We start from the raw sequence: 16,338 nt of genomic DNA, 5'->3' as shown, positions 1-16,338 counted from the left end.
GCTGTGTGTTGTGTTCAGGTGCTGTCCGACACTCTGTCTCCCACCTGGAGCGAGTGTTTGCTGTTCGACAGGGTTCTGCTGGAGGGAACCATGGAGGAGCTGCAGAGGGACCCGCCGCTCGTCATCATCAGCATCTACGACCACGACACCGTGGTAACCCAGCCTGCAGGGAACGTTCCCACAACGTCACCCCTGAGCTTTTAAATCAGTTTAAGAACATGTCCAATCATGTTCTTGTAAAATTAACATCAACTTTCAGAGGAAGTTGTCAGGAACACAGAGTATGTTCCATGATAACAAAGGAGGAACGTTCTCAAACTAACATCCCAAGAATGTTTTCCAGATGTTATCGAGGCCTCTGATTATTTTTATAAAACGTTACTGTATTGCGATATATGAACAGAGGTGGAACGTTCATCTGCAGTGTTCAGTGTTCCTCAACAACATCATCAGAACATCCCCAGAACACTGCGGATGACCAGAGGTGGAACGTTCATCCACAGTGTTCTGGGGATGTTCTGATGATGTTGTTGAGGAAACATAGTCTCGAACATTCTTCTATAAAACATAATGATAACAAAGGAAGAACGTTCTCAAAACAACTCTCAAAAAACCCATCTGAAACACAGATTTTATCGAGGCCTTAGATGGCGGAACGTTTTTAGAACGTTCCTGTATGTGAGGTGGAACATTTTGCCTTTTTGTTGAGGGAACAGATTATAGAACGTTCTTCGATAAAACATTTCCGCAATGATGATGAAGGAAGAATGTTTTCAATACAACATTTAGAAAATGCTTTCAGGATGTTATTTAGACCTCAGATGACAGAACGTTCTTTAAAGGACGTTCCTGTAATGTGACATAGTAACAAATGCTGGAACATTCTGGCTGCAGTGTTCTTTTAATTACCTCCATACCTGTTCCATCTATGTGTGCAGGGCAGTCCGAAGCCTCTGGGTCGAGCTTACGCTGAGCCTCAGTTCAAACCGGTCGAGTTGTTCTACAGGAAGCCCAGCCTCCACTTCTATGACATCAGCATGGGCAGGATTCCTGCTGGAGAGCTGCTGGGAGCCTTCGAGCTCATTGAACTGGACTACTCTGGATTTGGAGAGGTGACATCTGTCAATCAACTAAACAGTCGATCAATCAATCAGTCAGTGTCTCTGTGTTTACACTTGAAAAGATAGAAAATAAGAGCGTTCTTGTCTGCAGACTGGGAGTCGTCTAGTCAGACAGTGTTCTGGTTTATATCCTCAGACATTCATTTATAAATGTCATCAACACCTTTTGCTCTGATGCAGCCTCATACCATCACCTCCACCTCCTTCTTCACTGTCAGGACGATGCGATAGAGCTACTATGGCTCCTTCTAGACCTCCTGGTTACTGCTCACGCTGGGCTTCACTGGTTTTTAGTTTATTTTCCTGAATCATTTTCCATCTTTGTGAAGTCCCACAGTCAGATTTTTCAGTTCCTCTGTTCAGTTCTTCTCCATGTGGAGCCATGATGCAGACATAGACACAGCTCATAGGTCCACAACTGAGAAGGTTCTGCTGTTCACAGCTCATTTTAGAACCATGTTCAAGCAGTTAGACTGATTGGAAATCACAGCTGGACTCAGTTTAGTTTCGGTGATAACAGCTGGATTCGCTTTTGTTGTATTCAGTTTCTTTAGTGCTGTAATTTTCAATGTAGTCTTTTCTAAAATATTTGTTTTTGTTTGTTTATAAGAAACAAAAACAAAAACTATCCTGTTTTTCAACTTAAAAAACAATGCAGTTATTAAACGCTGATGCAACGTTGAATTATTTGACATGTAAGCGATATGACACAGGAGCCCAGTGGCTTCTATTTTATACTGTACTACACTTACTGTACCTGTGTGAACCACTGTTTTCTTAGATTGTTGCTCAGCTGTTTGATCTAGTGGTTTATCTACATATCTGTTGGTTTGCGTCCAGCCTGTCTGATCCTCTGTTGACCAATCACACTGATTAACTTGGTCACTGAAAGTAGAAAACATGGACCAAACTACTAAAATAGGGTCAGAGTTGTGATAAACAACAATGATCCTTTAACCTAAACACAAAAGCACAGTATGCATGCTAAGTGTGGTCAGTGAACCAGAACATCCTGTCCTCTGCAGCCCTGCCTCCCCAGCAGCGTGGACCCTCATGAGCTGACCTACATGGACGAACAGAGATGTTACGTCATCCCAGAAGGAGTCCGACCGGTTATGAAGACCTTCAGGATCGAGGTTGCACTCACTCAGACAAACACCAACACTCTGTTGTCATGCTTTAGGTGTGTTTTGTGTTTGTTTTTTGGCCTGAAAGACACGACAGACACTACAGATCATGTGCAATGCATGTTTTGACTTGCCTTATCGGTTAATGTGTTGTTTTTAATTGGTTAAACAGAATCTACGAGTAGAAATGAACATAAACTAATCGATTAATGGACAATCATCAACATCCCGAGTATTAACTCCAAAAGTCCCACAAGATAACAGCTGCACCTCATAAAACAGGTCTCACACAAGCCTCAAATCCTTTCTGTCCAGTGTAGGACGCTGTTCTGTCTGTGGTGTGTTCAGGTGCTGTTCTGGGGTCTTCGGGAGCTGAAGCGGGTGCAGCTGTTTGAGGTGGAGCGCCCCCTGGTGAGGGTGGAGTGTGCCGGACGACAGCTGGAGTCTGAGGAGGTCGAGAACTACCAGGTTCACCCAAACTTCAAAGAGGTGGTCCGCTACATCGACGTGGTCAGTTCCCGTTGACGGCTACGAGTTATAGTTACTAACCCAACCGAAAGGGAACGTTGTCACAACATTAGTTAACGCTACCTACCTGGTTTTAGTCATTTTTTAAAGAAGACATTTTAATCAAATGTTCAAAGAATGTTCCTGAAAAAATATGTTCCAGTAATGTTCCTGTGAAGTTGATATAACGTTTTACAGTCAACATTTAGAGGAAGCTGTCAGGAACACGGACGATGTTCCATGATTACAAAGGAGGAACGTTCCCGAACTAAAATACAAAAAAAGTTTTTCAAAAGTTATGAAGGCTTCAGATTATTTCCTGTGATGTGACATGTTAAGAAAGGTGGAACATTGTGCCTGCAAGGTTCTGAGGATGTTTTAAGGATGTTATCGAGGGAACAAATTACAGAAAGTTCTTGATAACAAAGGAAGGATGTTCTCAGACCAACATTCAGGAAAGTTTTCAATGTGTTGTGAAGTCCTCTGAGTCTCTACAGAATGTCTTTTTTAGATGTTCCTGTTCTGTAATATATTATTAAAGGTAGAACATTCTGCCTCCAATGTTCTGAGGACGTTTTTGAGATGTTGTTGAGGAATGTTCTCCTCTCATGGTAACAATGGAAGAACGTCCTCCAACCAACATTCAAAAAATGTTTTCCTGATGTTGTCGAGGCCTCAGACCACAGAATGTTTCTTTTTATTTGTACAGAACGTATTATAACGTCCTCATAATGTCATATATAAATGGTACAATAGTTTGTATTTTATATTGATGCTGCTGAGGGAACACAGTATAGAATATTCTTCTAAAAAACATTTCCACAATGATGACTAAGGTAGAATGTTCTCAAATCAATATTCAAAGATGTTATGGAGACTTCAGATGACAGAACGTTCTTTATAAATGTGGTACATTACCAAAGGTAGAACATTCTGGCAATGTTCTAAGGACGTTTCAGGGAACACATTATAGAATCTATAGAACGTTTCCGCAATTTCTCAAAATGTGCCATGATAACAAAGTAAGAACGTTCTCGGTGTAACATTCAGCGTTGAGAACATAAAGACATAACGATTTAAGAATGTTGTCACTAAACATATTTAGAACATCTTCAGTTATTCTATCTTGAAAAACAGCATTCTGGCAACTAAAAGAAAACTTCCCACTGATAATACCAGTAGAACTTTGCAGAATGTTCTCCGTTGTGTTCATACAGAACAGAGACACAACAAAACCACCTGTTCTCCTGTTTGTTCTGTTTGGGTTCGGTTCTACCAGGAGCTGCCGGAGCAGTCTTACCTCCATCCTCCTCTGACGGTGTTCGTGGTGGAGCATCGGGCGTTCGGTCAACTTGCTCTGGTCGGGTGTCATGTGGTCCAGAACCTCATGAACTATGGCCCCCGGGAGCTCGAAAGGGAGCCGGAGGAGGAAGAGGAGGAACCGAAGCCAAAAGGTTAGAACGAGACAAGATCAAGTTCGATGGCTCAGATTCAATCCAAGTCAAATCCAGTCCTGATAATACACTAATACAGGTGTTGACGATTAGCTGTAGTACTTGGCTGCACCACCAGGTGGAGTGTTTTACTGTTTGATGCTGTAAAGGGAGGCAGGCAGGTAATGTTGGCAAGCAGAGAGAACTGTAGTGATTTAGCTGGTGAAGAGGCACCATGACAAAGTCTTCGGTGCCACTTCATGACGTCCGACAAGCGCACATGTCGTCTTTGAGGCCACATCATGAGTCTGTGAATTAAAACAGCAGCGTCACTGCAGAACAGTCCGGTCTGCTCAACTCATACCACAGATTAAAACAACTATTAATTGAAAGTAAAGGATTTATGAAGAAAGTTGTTCACATTTAGTGAAGTTGATTTGTAAGTCTCTTTAGTAAGAAATAAAAGGAAAATAGAAGTAACGTGCACATGTATATAAAAACAGAAATAAATCAGAACAAAATGGCTTCTAAAGACCACAAAAACTGAAATATTACTTAATAAACCAAACCCAAGTAGAACAGATTTGTGGATTTCTCCAAATATAGCTGCGCTTTACTGGGTTTTTTTTTTTTTTTTTGTACTTCTGGTTGGATGCTCAACTGCATTTTTTTTGTCTCTGTGCAACAACAATGAAGTTAAATCTAATCTCATGAGTTGTCATCATAAAGCAAATTCAACATATTGCTTCTTGCTTTCAATAAAGTCTGATTCTATGTGAAGTGTCCAGAACCCTGCTGTCGAGCGTCTAATAACTAACTGAGCTGATCTGTTATTAATTAAAACTAGAAGTGAGAATTAACTGAAGTTTCTTGATTGAGTCTGACGTCATGTTTCTGAGAGAAAAGTTCTCTGATGGCACTCGTTGTTTTCTGGACGCTCTTCTTCTGTTTGTCTCTGCAGTGAGACAGAACTCGGTGAAGATGAACCCTCTGATGTCGATGAAGAACATCGGACTCAGCGGTCTGACGGTCAATCAGTCCAAGATCCCCATCAACCCCATCAAGCTGGTCAATGTGAGTAGATCAATCCCTCCCCAGAGTGCTGGAGACACTCATCTGAAGCTGTTAATCAGATTTAAAATATGTAAAAAACGAGCTGATGTGCACTTTGCTGACTGATTTAAATGAACTGGTGCAGGCGCCTCTGAAGAAGCTGATGAAGAACGGAGAGGAGCTGGAGGAGGAGGCGCCGGAGAAGGAGGAGCTGGACTGGTGGTCCAAATACTACGCGTCCCTGGAGGAGCTGGAGAGGCAGGTCAGACTCCGAAATATGAAGATTAAAGTGTTTAATAATAATGCAGATAATGAATTAAAAACAAAGACATGATTAGAGATAAAATAAAACTTTAAATAAAGGGTCATTCTGCAGATTTTACACTTCAAAAAACATGTTTCTCTGAAGCAAACTTTAATTTTTTGTCAAATTTATGAATAAGATACACAGAATAAAGTGATTTTAATGAAATGTCATAATTGTATGATTAGTTCACTGCTGAAATGTTCAACATCTGATTCTTCGCGTCTCCACACTGTCTGATTGATAAATGGTGTTAAACATAGCATGCCCTCCAACTCGCCAGTGGGTTTTGGGGTTCAGAGAGAAAACAAAGACATGAGTAGAAATAAATTAAAACTTTGAATGAAGGGCAAAGAACATGTTTGTTTTATGCAAATGTTTAATTTTTTTTGGTCAAATTTTAAAAAGAATGATTTTGATTAAATGTCACATTTTCTAGCTGAAGATTGGTTACACATAATTACTTTAAATACAGCTGAAATGTTCAAAATCTGGTTCTTTCTGTTTTTACAGTTTTCTGACTATTAAATGGTGCCAGTTTAGTCATTTTTAAAGATAACTTTCCCGAGTTTTGAGGTTGAGACAGACTAATGCAGATATAAATTAAAAATCAAGACATGAGTAGAGGTGAATTAAAACTTTGAATGAAGGATAACTCTACAGACTTTACACACAAAGAACATGTTTGGAAATGTGAAGTTCAATTAAATTAATTTAACATGGAAATAAATAAACAGGTGTTTCTTTTTGCCTTCCATAGATCCTGTAATTCTTTTCTTTTTTAATTAAAAAAAAAAACAACAGCCAGATTTAAGGCATTCTTATGAAGCAACAGGATATTTTTGTTAGAACTATTTAATCTTATAGTTTTATAGCAATTAACACTCTGAACTCCAAGCAGCGGCTTCTGGCTGTTTATTTGCTCCTGTTGCATTTTTCATTCATATCTCAAACCTGCTGGCATGTTTTAGATTTTAGATTTTTAAGTGAAACCATAATTGGAATAAAAGTTTAATTTTTTTCTGTCATATTTGCAACGTGTTCCTGTAAATTCCGAATAAAGAAAACAACTTTTAATTAAACCACTAAAAATGTCCATATTTTCGCTCTAAATAAAACAATAACTGCTGTAATCGATGACTTCTTTGGTGTTTGCTGCCTGCAGGCTGCTGAGAAGGAGGAGATGGAGGAACAAGCTGAGTCAGGTACAGTTAACTCCTTCTGTCACATTTCAGCCATAATGATGCATATTTTACGTTGGTATGTTTAGCTGCGGTTCCTCTCGTGTCCACTAGATGTGTGTTTTGTTTTCTGCTACTCTGTCCGACTGAGTAAGATCACTGCCCGGACTTTTACCAAAAAGTGAGCAGAGCGCTTATTTAGACACGATGCCGACACGTTCGAGTGTCGTCCAGATCAACAAACTGATAAAGTTTTGTTCTTCGTACAGATGGAGCCAATCTGACGATGGCGAACATCGAGGAGGAGGAGGAGGAGGTGGTGGTGGTGGAGATCGAACCTCCCAAACGAAAGAAGATTGCCACGCTGAAGGTGGGAGATCATGACCATCATCGCAGCTTCAGAGTTCTCTTAGAAAAAAGAAACGAAAAACAGATTTGACAACAAGGCCGACAACCACAGAGACACGTGAACCATCTGAACTTCATGTGCAGGCAAATATGTTCCACAAGAACGTCCTTTAAAAATCATCTGACGCCTCGATAACGCCTGGAAGACACTTTTTGAATGTTAGTTTGAGAACGTTCCTCCTTTGTTATCACAGTACTACCAGTAACTCGATATAAAGTTAATAGAATGTTTTAAATGAGGAACACAGATTATGTTCCATGATAACGAAGGAGGAACGTTCTCAAACCAACTTTCAAAACATGTTTTCTAGATGTTATTGAGGCCTCAGGCGACAAAACGTTTTTTTATACACAAAGTTTATATAATTTGTTTGTGACATATTAAGAAAAGTGGAATTTTCTTCCCATTTTGTTGAGGGAACACATTATGGAACGTTCTTCTACAAAACATTTCCACGATGACAATAAAGGAAGGATGTTCTCAACACAACATTTATAAAAACGTTTATCATAACCTCGAATTATAAAACGTTCTTCATTAAATGTTCCAGTAACGTGACATGTTAACAAAAGTGGAACATTCTGCCTGAAACCTTCTGAGGACGACGTTGAGGGAACACATTATGGAATCAGTGGAACGTCGCCACAATGTTCTATCATAACAAAATAAAAGGGTTCTTAGTTCTACATTCAGTTTTGAGAACGCTCGGGTGCAACGGTCTAACAATCATCAAACATTTTTAGAGCGTCTTTAGTCATCCTGCCTGTAAGAAGAACATTTAGGGAACTATAAGAAAACTCTACTAACAGAACCTTCTCAGGATGTTTCCGGAACTTAAAATTCTAGCTGTATCTAGTATGTGGAGAAGATTTTAGAGCTTTCTCCTGGTTTGTGTTCAGCTGTACGGAGGCGACCTGGAGTCTGAGTTCCATCAGTTCCAGGACTGGCTGCAGACGTTTCCTCTGTATAAAGGCCGAGCGAGCAGCGAGGACTACGAGGAGGACGATGAGGAGAGGCTGATGGGAAAATACAAGGTCTGCCTGCCTTCTGTCTGTCTGTCTGTCTGTCTGTCTGTCTGTCTGTCTGTCTGCCTGTTAGATGTTCTTCATCATTCCTGACTCTCTGTCCTTCAGGGCTCCTTCCTGGTTTATCCCATCGATCCAGAGGACACCGAGGACACTCAGTGTCAGATCACCAACGGAATCCCCAAAAACACGCCCATCAAAGTCTTGGTCCGAGTTTACGTCGTCAAGGTACCGGATTTACTCCCATCAGCAGTCTGAGGTTTTAGACAACAGCATTTTGATGCCTGAACCAGATATACATTCATACCCAGAGCTGAATTATGTCGGGCTGAAGGTTATTACACCCTCTGAGCTCCAACAGCTTCTGGTTGTTTCTTTACTCCTGTCTCATTTTTCTCCACCGTGTGTTTTTTTTAATTATTTATTTGTACAAAAAATGAAGTCAACTGGAATCAACATGTATGATATGTTTCCAAAGGTCCTCAGGTGTTACTGGAAAGATGGTGGCTCTACATACTAAAGATATTTAACTTTATCCATTTTTATTTATTAGTTTTTTTAAAAAGTATTTGTCTCCTTTCTGCTTTGTGGAAACACTGCCTGAAGTTCACCCACAAATTACAGCTGAGCCACGAATGGCTTCATGGATACGTCATGGAGCACAGAATTTTTATTTATTTATTTTTTCCAGAATTTAAGCAGAGCAAACATTTTATTTTTGGTGAATTTTTTAGTGAGACATGTAGAATAAAGTGATTTCAATGGATTGTGACAATTCCAACCCAACTGCATGTCACATATTCAGAGTGTTGGACAGTTGAACACTGGTTGGGTTTTTTAAGAAGTTTTCACAGTTTCTGGCTGATAAATGAAGTCATTTTGGGGATTTTTATTTTTAGATAAATGCTTTCAAACATGCTGGCAGTTAAACCCAGTTCGTGTTCTGTTGTTGGTTCTACTGTTTCTGTTCGTGTTCTACTGTTGGTTCCACTGTCTTTCTTTGTGTTCTACTGTTGGTTCCACTGTCTCTGTGTTCTACAGGCCACCAGCTTGGCTCCCACAGACCCGAACGGTAAAGCCGACCCGTACCTCGTGGTCCAGGTTGGAGAGCAAAGTCTGGACACCAAAGACCGATACATCCCCAAACAGCTGAACCCGACCTTCGGAGAGTCAGTACCGATAGAACCCGTCCAGCTGTCTGCCCAGCTGGTTCTGACTCTGTTTAACCGACGGTCCTTCTGCGTTTCAGGGTGTTTGAACTCACGGTGTCGTTCCCGCTGGAGACCGAGCTGGTTGTCACGGTTATGGACCACGATCTCGTCGGCGCCGATGACGTTATCGGCGAGACACGGGTCGACTTGGAGAACCGGTTCTACAGCCGACACAGAGCCTCCTGCGGCCTGGCTCTGTACTACGACACGTCAGTACCACACCTTACAGCATCAGTACTACAACATATTAGTACCAGAACTGTGACGAATTAGAATGGGCTTATTCCACATAACATCTGATAAATCTGGTTAAAGTTCCCCCGGACCTCCTCAGAATCAGCTGATTCTTTATCTACAATATGAAGTCATGCAAAGTTTTAGCTTCAGAGGTTCTGTGTTTCTGTTTCCTGATAATTCTCCAGAGAAACCTTTACAAAGTGCATTCTGGGTAAACTTTCAAGGATCATATCAGCATGTGTGATGGTGGTTGGTCAGAACAAGTTCTAGACAATAAAAGGATCATTCTTACCTACATCTGATACCAGGATCATCTTCTACATTATTCACTCAGTGGAAAAATCATTTTCTAATAAACGGTACAAGAAACATCTCTGTAGGAGCTCTTCCAGGGTGGAGATAAAAGTACCTGCAAATGTCCAATTATCAGGTCCTTTTCCTTCATGAGAATTCTACTTATCAATCCCAGATGTATTCACTGTTACTTCTGATTATACGGTCTGCTGATCTTTGAATCACTTCCTGCTTCTCTCCACAGTGACGGTTACAACATGTGGCGCGATGCTAAGAAGCCGTCCACCATCTTGGCTGAGCTCTGCAGGAAGAACGGCATCCCGTCTCCAGAGTATCGACCGCATGAAGTCAAAGTCCTCAACAAGATCTTCAAAATACCACCAGACGCAATACCTGAAGGTAGGACAGACAGACGGATGGACGGACGGACAGATAGATGCAACCAGACTCACCTAGACAATAAGTAAAGGATTGTGAACCTCTGACTGATGGAAATAGTGATCAGTCTGTAACTGATTGATAAGGCAGCAGTGTTACACATCTCGTGTCTAAAAAAGGCCTGAGCAGCTCTAACATCAGTGTTCTTGTTGTCCTTGTTGTTTTAGTCCATGTTGTTTCTTGTTGTTCTTGTTGTTGTTCTTGATGTTGTCTTTATTATTGTTCTTGCTGTCCATGTTGTCCTTGTTGTTGTTCTTGTTGTTTCTTGCTGTCCATGTTGTTGTTTTTGTTGTTCATGTTGTTGTTGCTTCTTGTTGTTCTTGTTGCTGACCTTGTTGTTGTCCATGTTGTTGTTGTTTCTGGCTGCTCTTGTTGCTTACCATGTTGTTGTCCATGTTGTCAGTTCTGCTGAAGAAGAACGAACGTTCTCTGGAGGAGGAGGCAGAGATGGAGCAGCACTCCGCCCTGAGCGTGCTGCAGCGCTGGGGGGAGATGAACGAGTTCCTCCCTGGAGCCATCCCTCTGGTGCCAGAGCACGTGGAGATCCGGTCTCTGCAGAACCAGAGCAGCCTTGGCCTGCCGCAGGTAACCACCGCACCACGTTCAGGAGAACACGCTGCTGCTGCTGCAACTAGACGTCGTTAACAATGTGGGTATCTTCATGCTGCAGGGTTACCTTCACATGTGGGTGGACATGTTCCCCACCGACGTTCCAGCTCCGCCTGCTGTGGACATAAAGCCCCGCCTCCCCGAACAGTACGTCACCACACTGTTGGTACAGAACCACAGAACAAGGACAGAGTTCTAAGGATATCTTTGTTGTTGTTTCCATGGTGACAGGTACGAGCTGCGGGTGATCATCTGGAACACCGATGACGTGTTTCTGGACGACGTCAACCCGTTCACAGGCGACCCGTCCTCCGACATCTACGTCAAAGGGTCCGAGTCACTCGTACTGACGGTTTTTACATTTTTACTACAGACTCAGTCCAGTTTGATTGGATCAGAACCATCGACTCAGGTTGTTCTTTGTTCTCCTTTTGACTGTGAAGGTTCCACAGCTGGCATAGAACGTTCCCACAACATTAGAGAACATTTCAGGAATATTTTAGTGTCTAATAATGTTCCTATGAAGTTAATGTAACGTTTTAGGACGTTGTCAGGAACACAGATTATGTTTGATAACAAAGCAGGAAGGTTCTCAAATCAAGGCTTTAGATCACTTTTGTCAGATGCTCCTGTGATATGACATCATGATAAAGGTGGAACATTCTTCATACAGTGTTTTGAGGAGGTTTTGGGCATGTTGTTGCAGGAACATATTATAGAACCTTCTTCTATAAAACATTTCCCCAATGAACAAACAGAGAAGGTTCTCCTTTTAGGATGTTCTTGTAATGTGATATATTAACGAAGGAGGAACATTCTACCTGCAATGTTCAAAGGATGTTTTGGGGATGTTGTTGAGGGAACACATAGAATCTGTGAGATGTTCTCACAGTATGTGACAATGGTACATGATAACAGAGGAGGGAACGTTCTCAGTCCAACACTTGGTTCTGAGATCATTAGGACATTATGGTCTAACAATGTTATCGTCAAACATTGTTAGAACATCTTTAGTTATCCTACATTGAAGCAGAACATTCTGAGAACTAAATCAAAACTTCCCGCTGAAGATATTTGCAGAGCTTTGAAGAACTTCCTCAGAACACTGTTGGAACAAACCAGTTCTAGCGGGTTCACTGTTCTGTTGTGTTCTCCGTGCAGCTGGATTAAAGGACTGGAGGGAGACAAACAGGAGACTGACGTCCACTTTAACTCTCTGACCGGAGAAGGAAACTTCAACTGGAGATTTGTTTTCCGCTTCGACTACCTTCCTACTGAGGTACAAACGTTCTGGTGCCTCCAAGGCTGCAGCTAGTGGTTGTTAGCAGTGATGTCGGTGTTGTACCTGATATGTACTACGTGTCGTATTGCAGGATTTTAATTCTTAATATTTATCTCAGGTAAATTCACACATTAACCACTAACAGGGATGTTTGGTAGCTGTGTGGAACCCAGCAGCCTCTCTGTTGTGGTACCAGTGGTTTATGTTCTCAGTTTGGTTCTCCTCCTGCAGAAAGAGGTAGTTTATAAGAAGAAGGAGTCCATCTTCTCTCTGGAGGAGTCCGAGTTTCGTCAGCCAGCTGTTTTGACGCTGCAGGTCTGGGACTACGACCGCATCGCAGCCAATGACTTCCTGGGTAAGACGCTCACAAATATCATCCAGTATTTACGTTTATCAGCCAGTTCTTTGGTTTATTCACAGACATTCATGGAGTATCTATAAATATCCTCTCCTCATTACCTTTTACATCTCGTACATCCACATCATCACTCTCACCTCCTTCTTCACTGTCAGGACGATGCATCCACTGTGGTCGTCCTGGTCAGGTTCACACCAAACATCTGGACTCCATCTGAGCCCAACAAGTTTATCTTTAATGTTCTCCAACATTCATCAGGCTTCTTTTTATGCATTTTAGCAAAGCGTAACCTTGAGATTTTGTTCTGCAACAGCAACACGTTTTATTTTGTCCATAGAGGTTGATGTTCTGAAGTGTTCTTCACACTGTCTGAGCTTCACAGAAATGAAAATTCACAGAAATTTAGATTATTTTGCACAGAGGTGTGGCCGCTTTACTCATTTACTGTAGTCCTGAGCTTCTTTTTCATGTGACATTCAGGCAGCATCGTGACATGAAACAGTTTCACCACTAAACCACTGCTCATGATACTGAAATCTTCCTCCTCCTCCTTCAGGCTCCCTCGAGTTTCGTCTCAGCGACATGGTGCGACCGGCAAAGTCTGCCGGTAAGTGCACGATTGAGATGGCGAAGGATCGGGCCAGCCCTCGGTTCTCCATCTTTCGTGCCAAGAAGATGAAGGGCTGGTGGCCGCTGATCCGGCTGAAGACAGCCGAGGACTTTGAGAGGGAGGAGAAGGAAAAGGAGGAGGCCAAGAAGAAGAAGAAGAAGGGAAGCAAGAAGAAGAAGAACAAGAACAAGAGAAGCCAACTGAAACAGGAGGACATCCAGTACACCGACAGTCTGGGCAACACTTTCCTGTTAATGGTAAAAAATGAAACACTAAGTTGATCTCAAACTAATGCTGCTCAACAAACTAAGACAAAATTTGAGATTCACTATTTGACTCCTTTTTCAACAAATATTATTACATAGGAACAAAAAACACCAGAAACAGCTGCTTTAAGTTTTGGTTATTAAGAACCGTTTCACTGATGTTTCAAATTTCATTGAACGCGGCTGAATACAGAAAACAGAAGCCCACCTTAACCAGACCTTTGCTGCTTATTATTGGAATAATTCACTCAAATTATACAGGAAAGGAGAAAGGAAAAAGAAATATTATTTGAGAACCTGCCACTGTAATTTCCATGCAAATGCAGATATTAATTGTGGGCTAAACTACAGTTTGAGTGCTGATGGTGGAGCTGACGCTGTGTTTGTCTGCAGGGGAAGGTGGAGGCGGAGCTTCAGCTGGTGCCGCTGGAACAAGCCGAGGCAAACCCTGTGGGACGAGGACGCAAAGAGCCAGAACCTCTGGACAAACCAAAGTAACGCTAACACACATACAGAGCCGCACAGTTTATGGAGTATTTAGGATGATTTGGATTTCTCACAATTAAATGAACACAGTCGATGCTCACAGAAAGCGGTCCATGTAGATAAACCCACCTGGTTTCAGGTAAATCTGACATTAGAACTCCTTATTTGACTGTCTGAGCTGCTGCAGTAACTGATGGAGACTAGAAGCTTCTCTGTGCACAATGACTGGGAGGCGTTTAGGGAACATCTGGAAACTTTGGCGTCTGTAGATAAGCAGCTGTTCAGCCAGTGAGGAGTTTTCAGCTCAATTTGATTTATATTCAGCCTCTAGGAGATGATCTGAATTCAGCTGAAGACTGTTTTTGTCTGTTTTGATACAGATTTGTACATCAGCAGGAATGTAGCACAACATAATGTGAAAGCAAAACTCTGGTGTCTGGCGTGAAAAGGTGTGAACAAACTGTTGTCGTCAGGTGTAAACTGTTGTAAACCGTTATCAGGTTTGAAAATCTATAAATAGGCGTATGTTGGTGTAAACTGTGAAAAGTGGTATAAACAGGGGTCAACTTGTGTAAATTAGCACAAACAGGTGTGAACTGGTGTAAACAGAAGTACAGTAGTAAAAACAGGTGTAACTGGTGTAAAAAACAGTAAACCTGTGTAAACAGGTGTAAACTGTTGTTAAAAAAAAAAGAGTAAACAGGTGGAAACAGGTGGAAACTGAAGTAGACAGGTGTAAACGTAAACAGGTGTAATCTGGCATATTTAGGTGTAAACAGATAAAAACCGTTGTAAATAGGTGTAAACTGGTGTAAAAAAAAAAAAGAATAAACAGACGTAAACTGGTGTAAACTGGTGTAAAAAAATAAATAAACTGAAGTAAACAGATGTAAACTGGTGTAAACAGTTGTAAACTGGTTTAAACTGGTCTAAACCGTCTCCTGTTGTCTCTCCAGCCGTCCCACCACCAACTTCTCCTGGTTCGTCAACCCGATGAAGACCTTCATCTTCCTCATCTGGAGGAAATACAAGAAGTACATCATCGCCCTGATCATCCTGCTCATCCTGGCGGTGTTCCTCGTCCTCCTCGTCTACACGATGCCTCAGCAGATCACCGCCCTCATCGTCAAAGGATGAAGAAACCAGCGGAGAGTCGTCGTCGCCCGGACTGTCTCAGGTTTCTGATCCTGAACTGATCAGTGTCACATTTACTGCTGATGTCTGTGGAACAAATCTGTGTGATCTAATGCAGCCTGACTGAACTACATTACCCAGCATCCTCGCTGTCGTTGTGCTTCTCAGGGATCTGAATTATTGTCAGATGAGCGAACACTTTTTCCTTCAGATTTGAGCTTCATATTAACACTACATCATTTTCATCGTGTTTGACTGTAACATTAGAATCAGCACCTTTCCTCCACTGAGACCCAAACCACTGTAATGAGTCTATTTTTTATGATTGTGCTTGTAGTCATATTTTTTTATCCTAAATGTAAATTAAGTCAGTATATTTAAATACATTCATATTTTAGTTTAATTTTGCACTGACTCAGCAATGAAGTTAATGTTTGTATTTGTACCAGTTTGAAAATGATTAATCTGAACGTTATCTTCTATTTCTGACACATAAATATTAACATCAGTTACAAACAACGATTCCGTTGTGATTATTTGTCCTCTTATTCATGTCTCAGTTTCAGGCATAATCAAACTTTTGTAATATTTAAACCTGGATTTCGCTCACCAGTCTGACCAAATCAAACCAATACAACAATACAAAAACATTCCACTACCAGCAAAGGTTCTGCGTTAAACATCCTACTTTGGTAAAAGTACACGAGTATCAGTAGCAAGATGCAGTTGAATTATCAAGTAAAAGTCCTTGTTTGGTTCTTCTGAATAAGCTTATATGTGACTCAACGACCTTGGTTGGTCCTCAGTTGTTAATGTGGCATTTAAAGCTCCATACTGTCTTTGTTTTCTGCAGATTAATTAAAGTCTCTCATGTCTCCAGAATGTGGTTTTCAGTGTTTTAGCTCCAAACACCACATAGAAGGCTGATTTCTCCATGACTGTTTAGCTTTAGTTTGCTGGCCCCGCCCCCTTCAGGAAGAACACTCTCTATTATTGACAGATGAATGAGTGTGTGAGAGCAGGACTTTCTATCCTCTAAGTTTCAATCTGAGGATCATTTTACTCGAAAGATCTGTAAATTCTTAACTCCTGTGTTTGAAGAGTTTGTCAGACGACGTTGTAAAATCTGTGTTTTAGCTGCAAAGCAGCGGCTTAGACATGAAGTGGCTGCTGGTTAACATGTCGTCTGAATGAATTTCAGTCACTTTTTCATCCTCGTTCTGCTGTCTGACAACAGAAACAGAAAAATCTGT

General features: G+C 41.4%; 1 protein-coding gene across 1 annotated transcript; it reads left to right on the top strand.

The window, feature by feature from the left end:
• Window positions 1-12: 12 nt before the first annotated feature.
• Window positions 13-15,604, top strand: LOC103375276 (fer-1-like protein 4; the record flags this gene model as incomplete). Its single annotated transcript, XM_008305505.1, has 22 exons — window positions 13-153; window positions 939-1,112; window positions 2,147-2,257; window positions 2,597-2,758; window positions 4,035-4,209; window positions 5,150-5,262; window positions 5,387-5,503; window positions 6,711-6,750; window positions 6,996-7,096; window positions 8,035-8,169; window positions 8,269-8,388; window positions 9,202-9,329; window positions 9,410-9,580; window positions 10,147-10,301; window positions 10,744-10,925; window positions 11,011-11,096; window positions 11,181-11,279; window positions 12,111-12,228; window positions 12,463-12,586; window positions 13,146-13,456; window positions 13,859-13,959; window positions 14,908-15,604. Coding segments are annotated over 22 exons (3,045 nt in total), but the record flags the coding sequence as incomplete, so codon positions are not given.
• Window positions 15,605-16,338: the final 734 nt, after the last annotated feature.

Source organism: Stegastes partitus, unplaced genomic scaffold, assembly GCF_000690725.1.
Source record: "Stegastes partitus isolate 25-593 unplaced genomic scaffold, Stegastes_partitus-1.0.2 Scaffold2526, whole genome shotgun sequence".
Classification (NCBI taxonomy): Eukaryota; Metazoa; Chordata; class Actinopteri; family Pomacentridae; genus Stegastes; species Stegastes partitus.
Note: the sequence above shows the minus strand (reverse complement) of the source record. Positions and strands in the feature narration are given on the sequence as shown.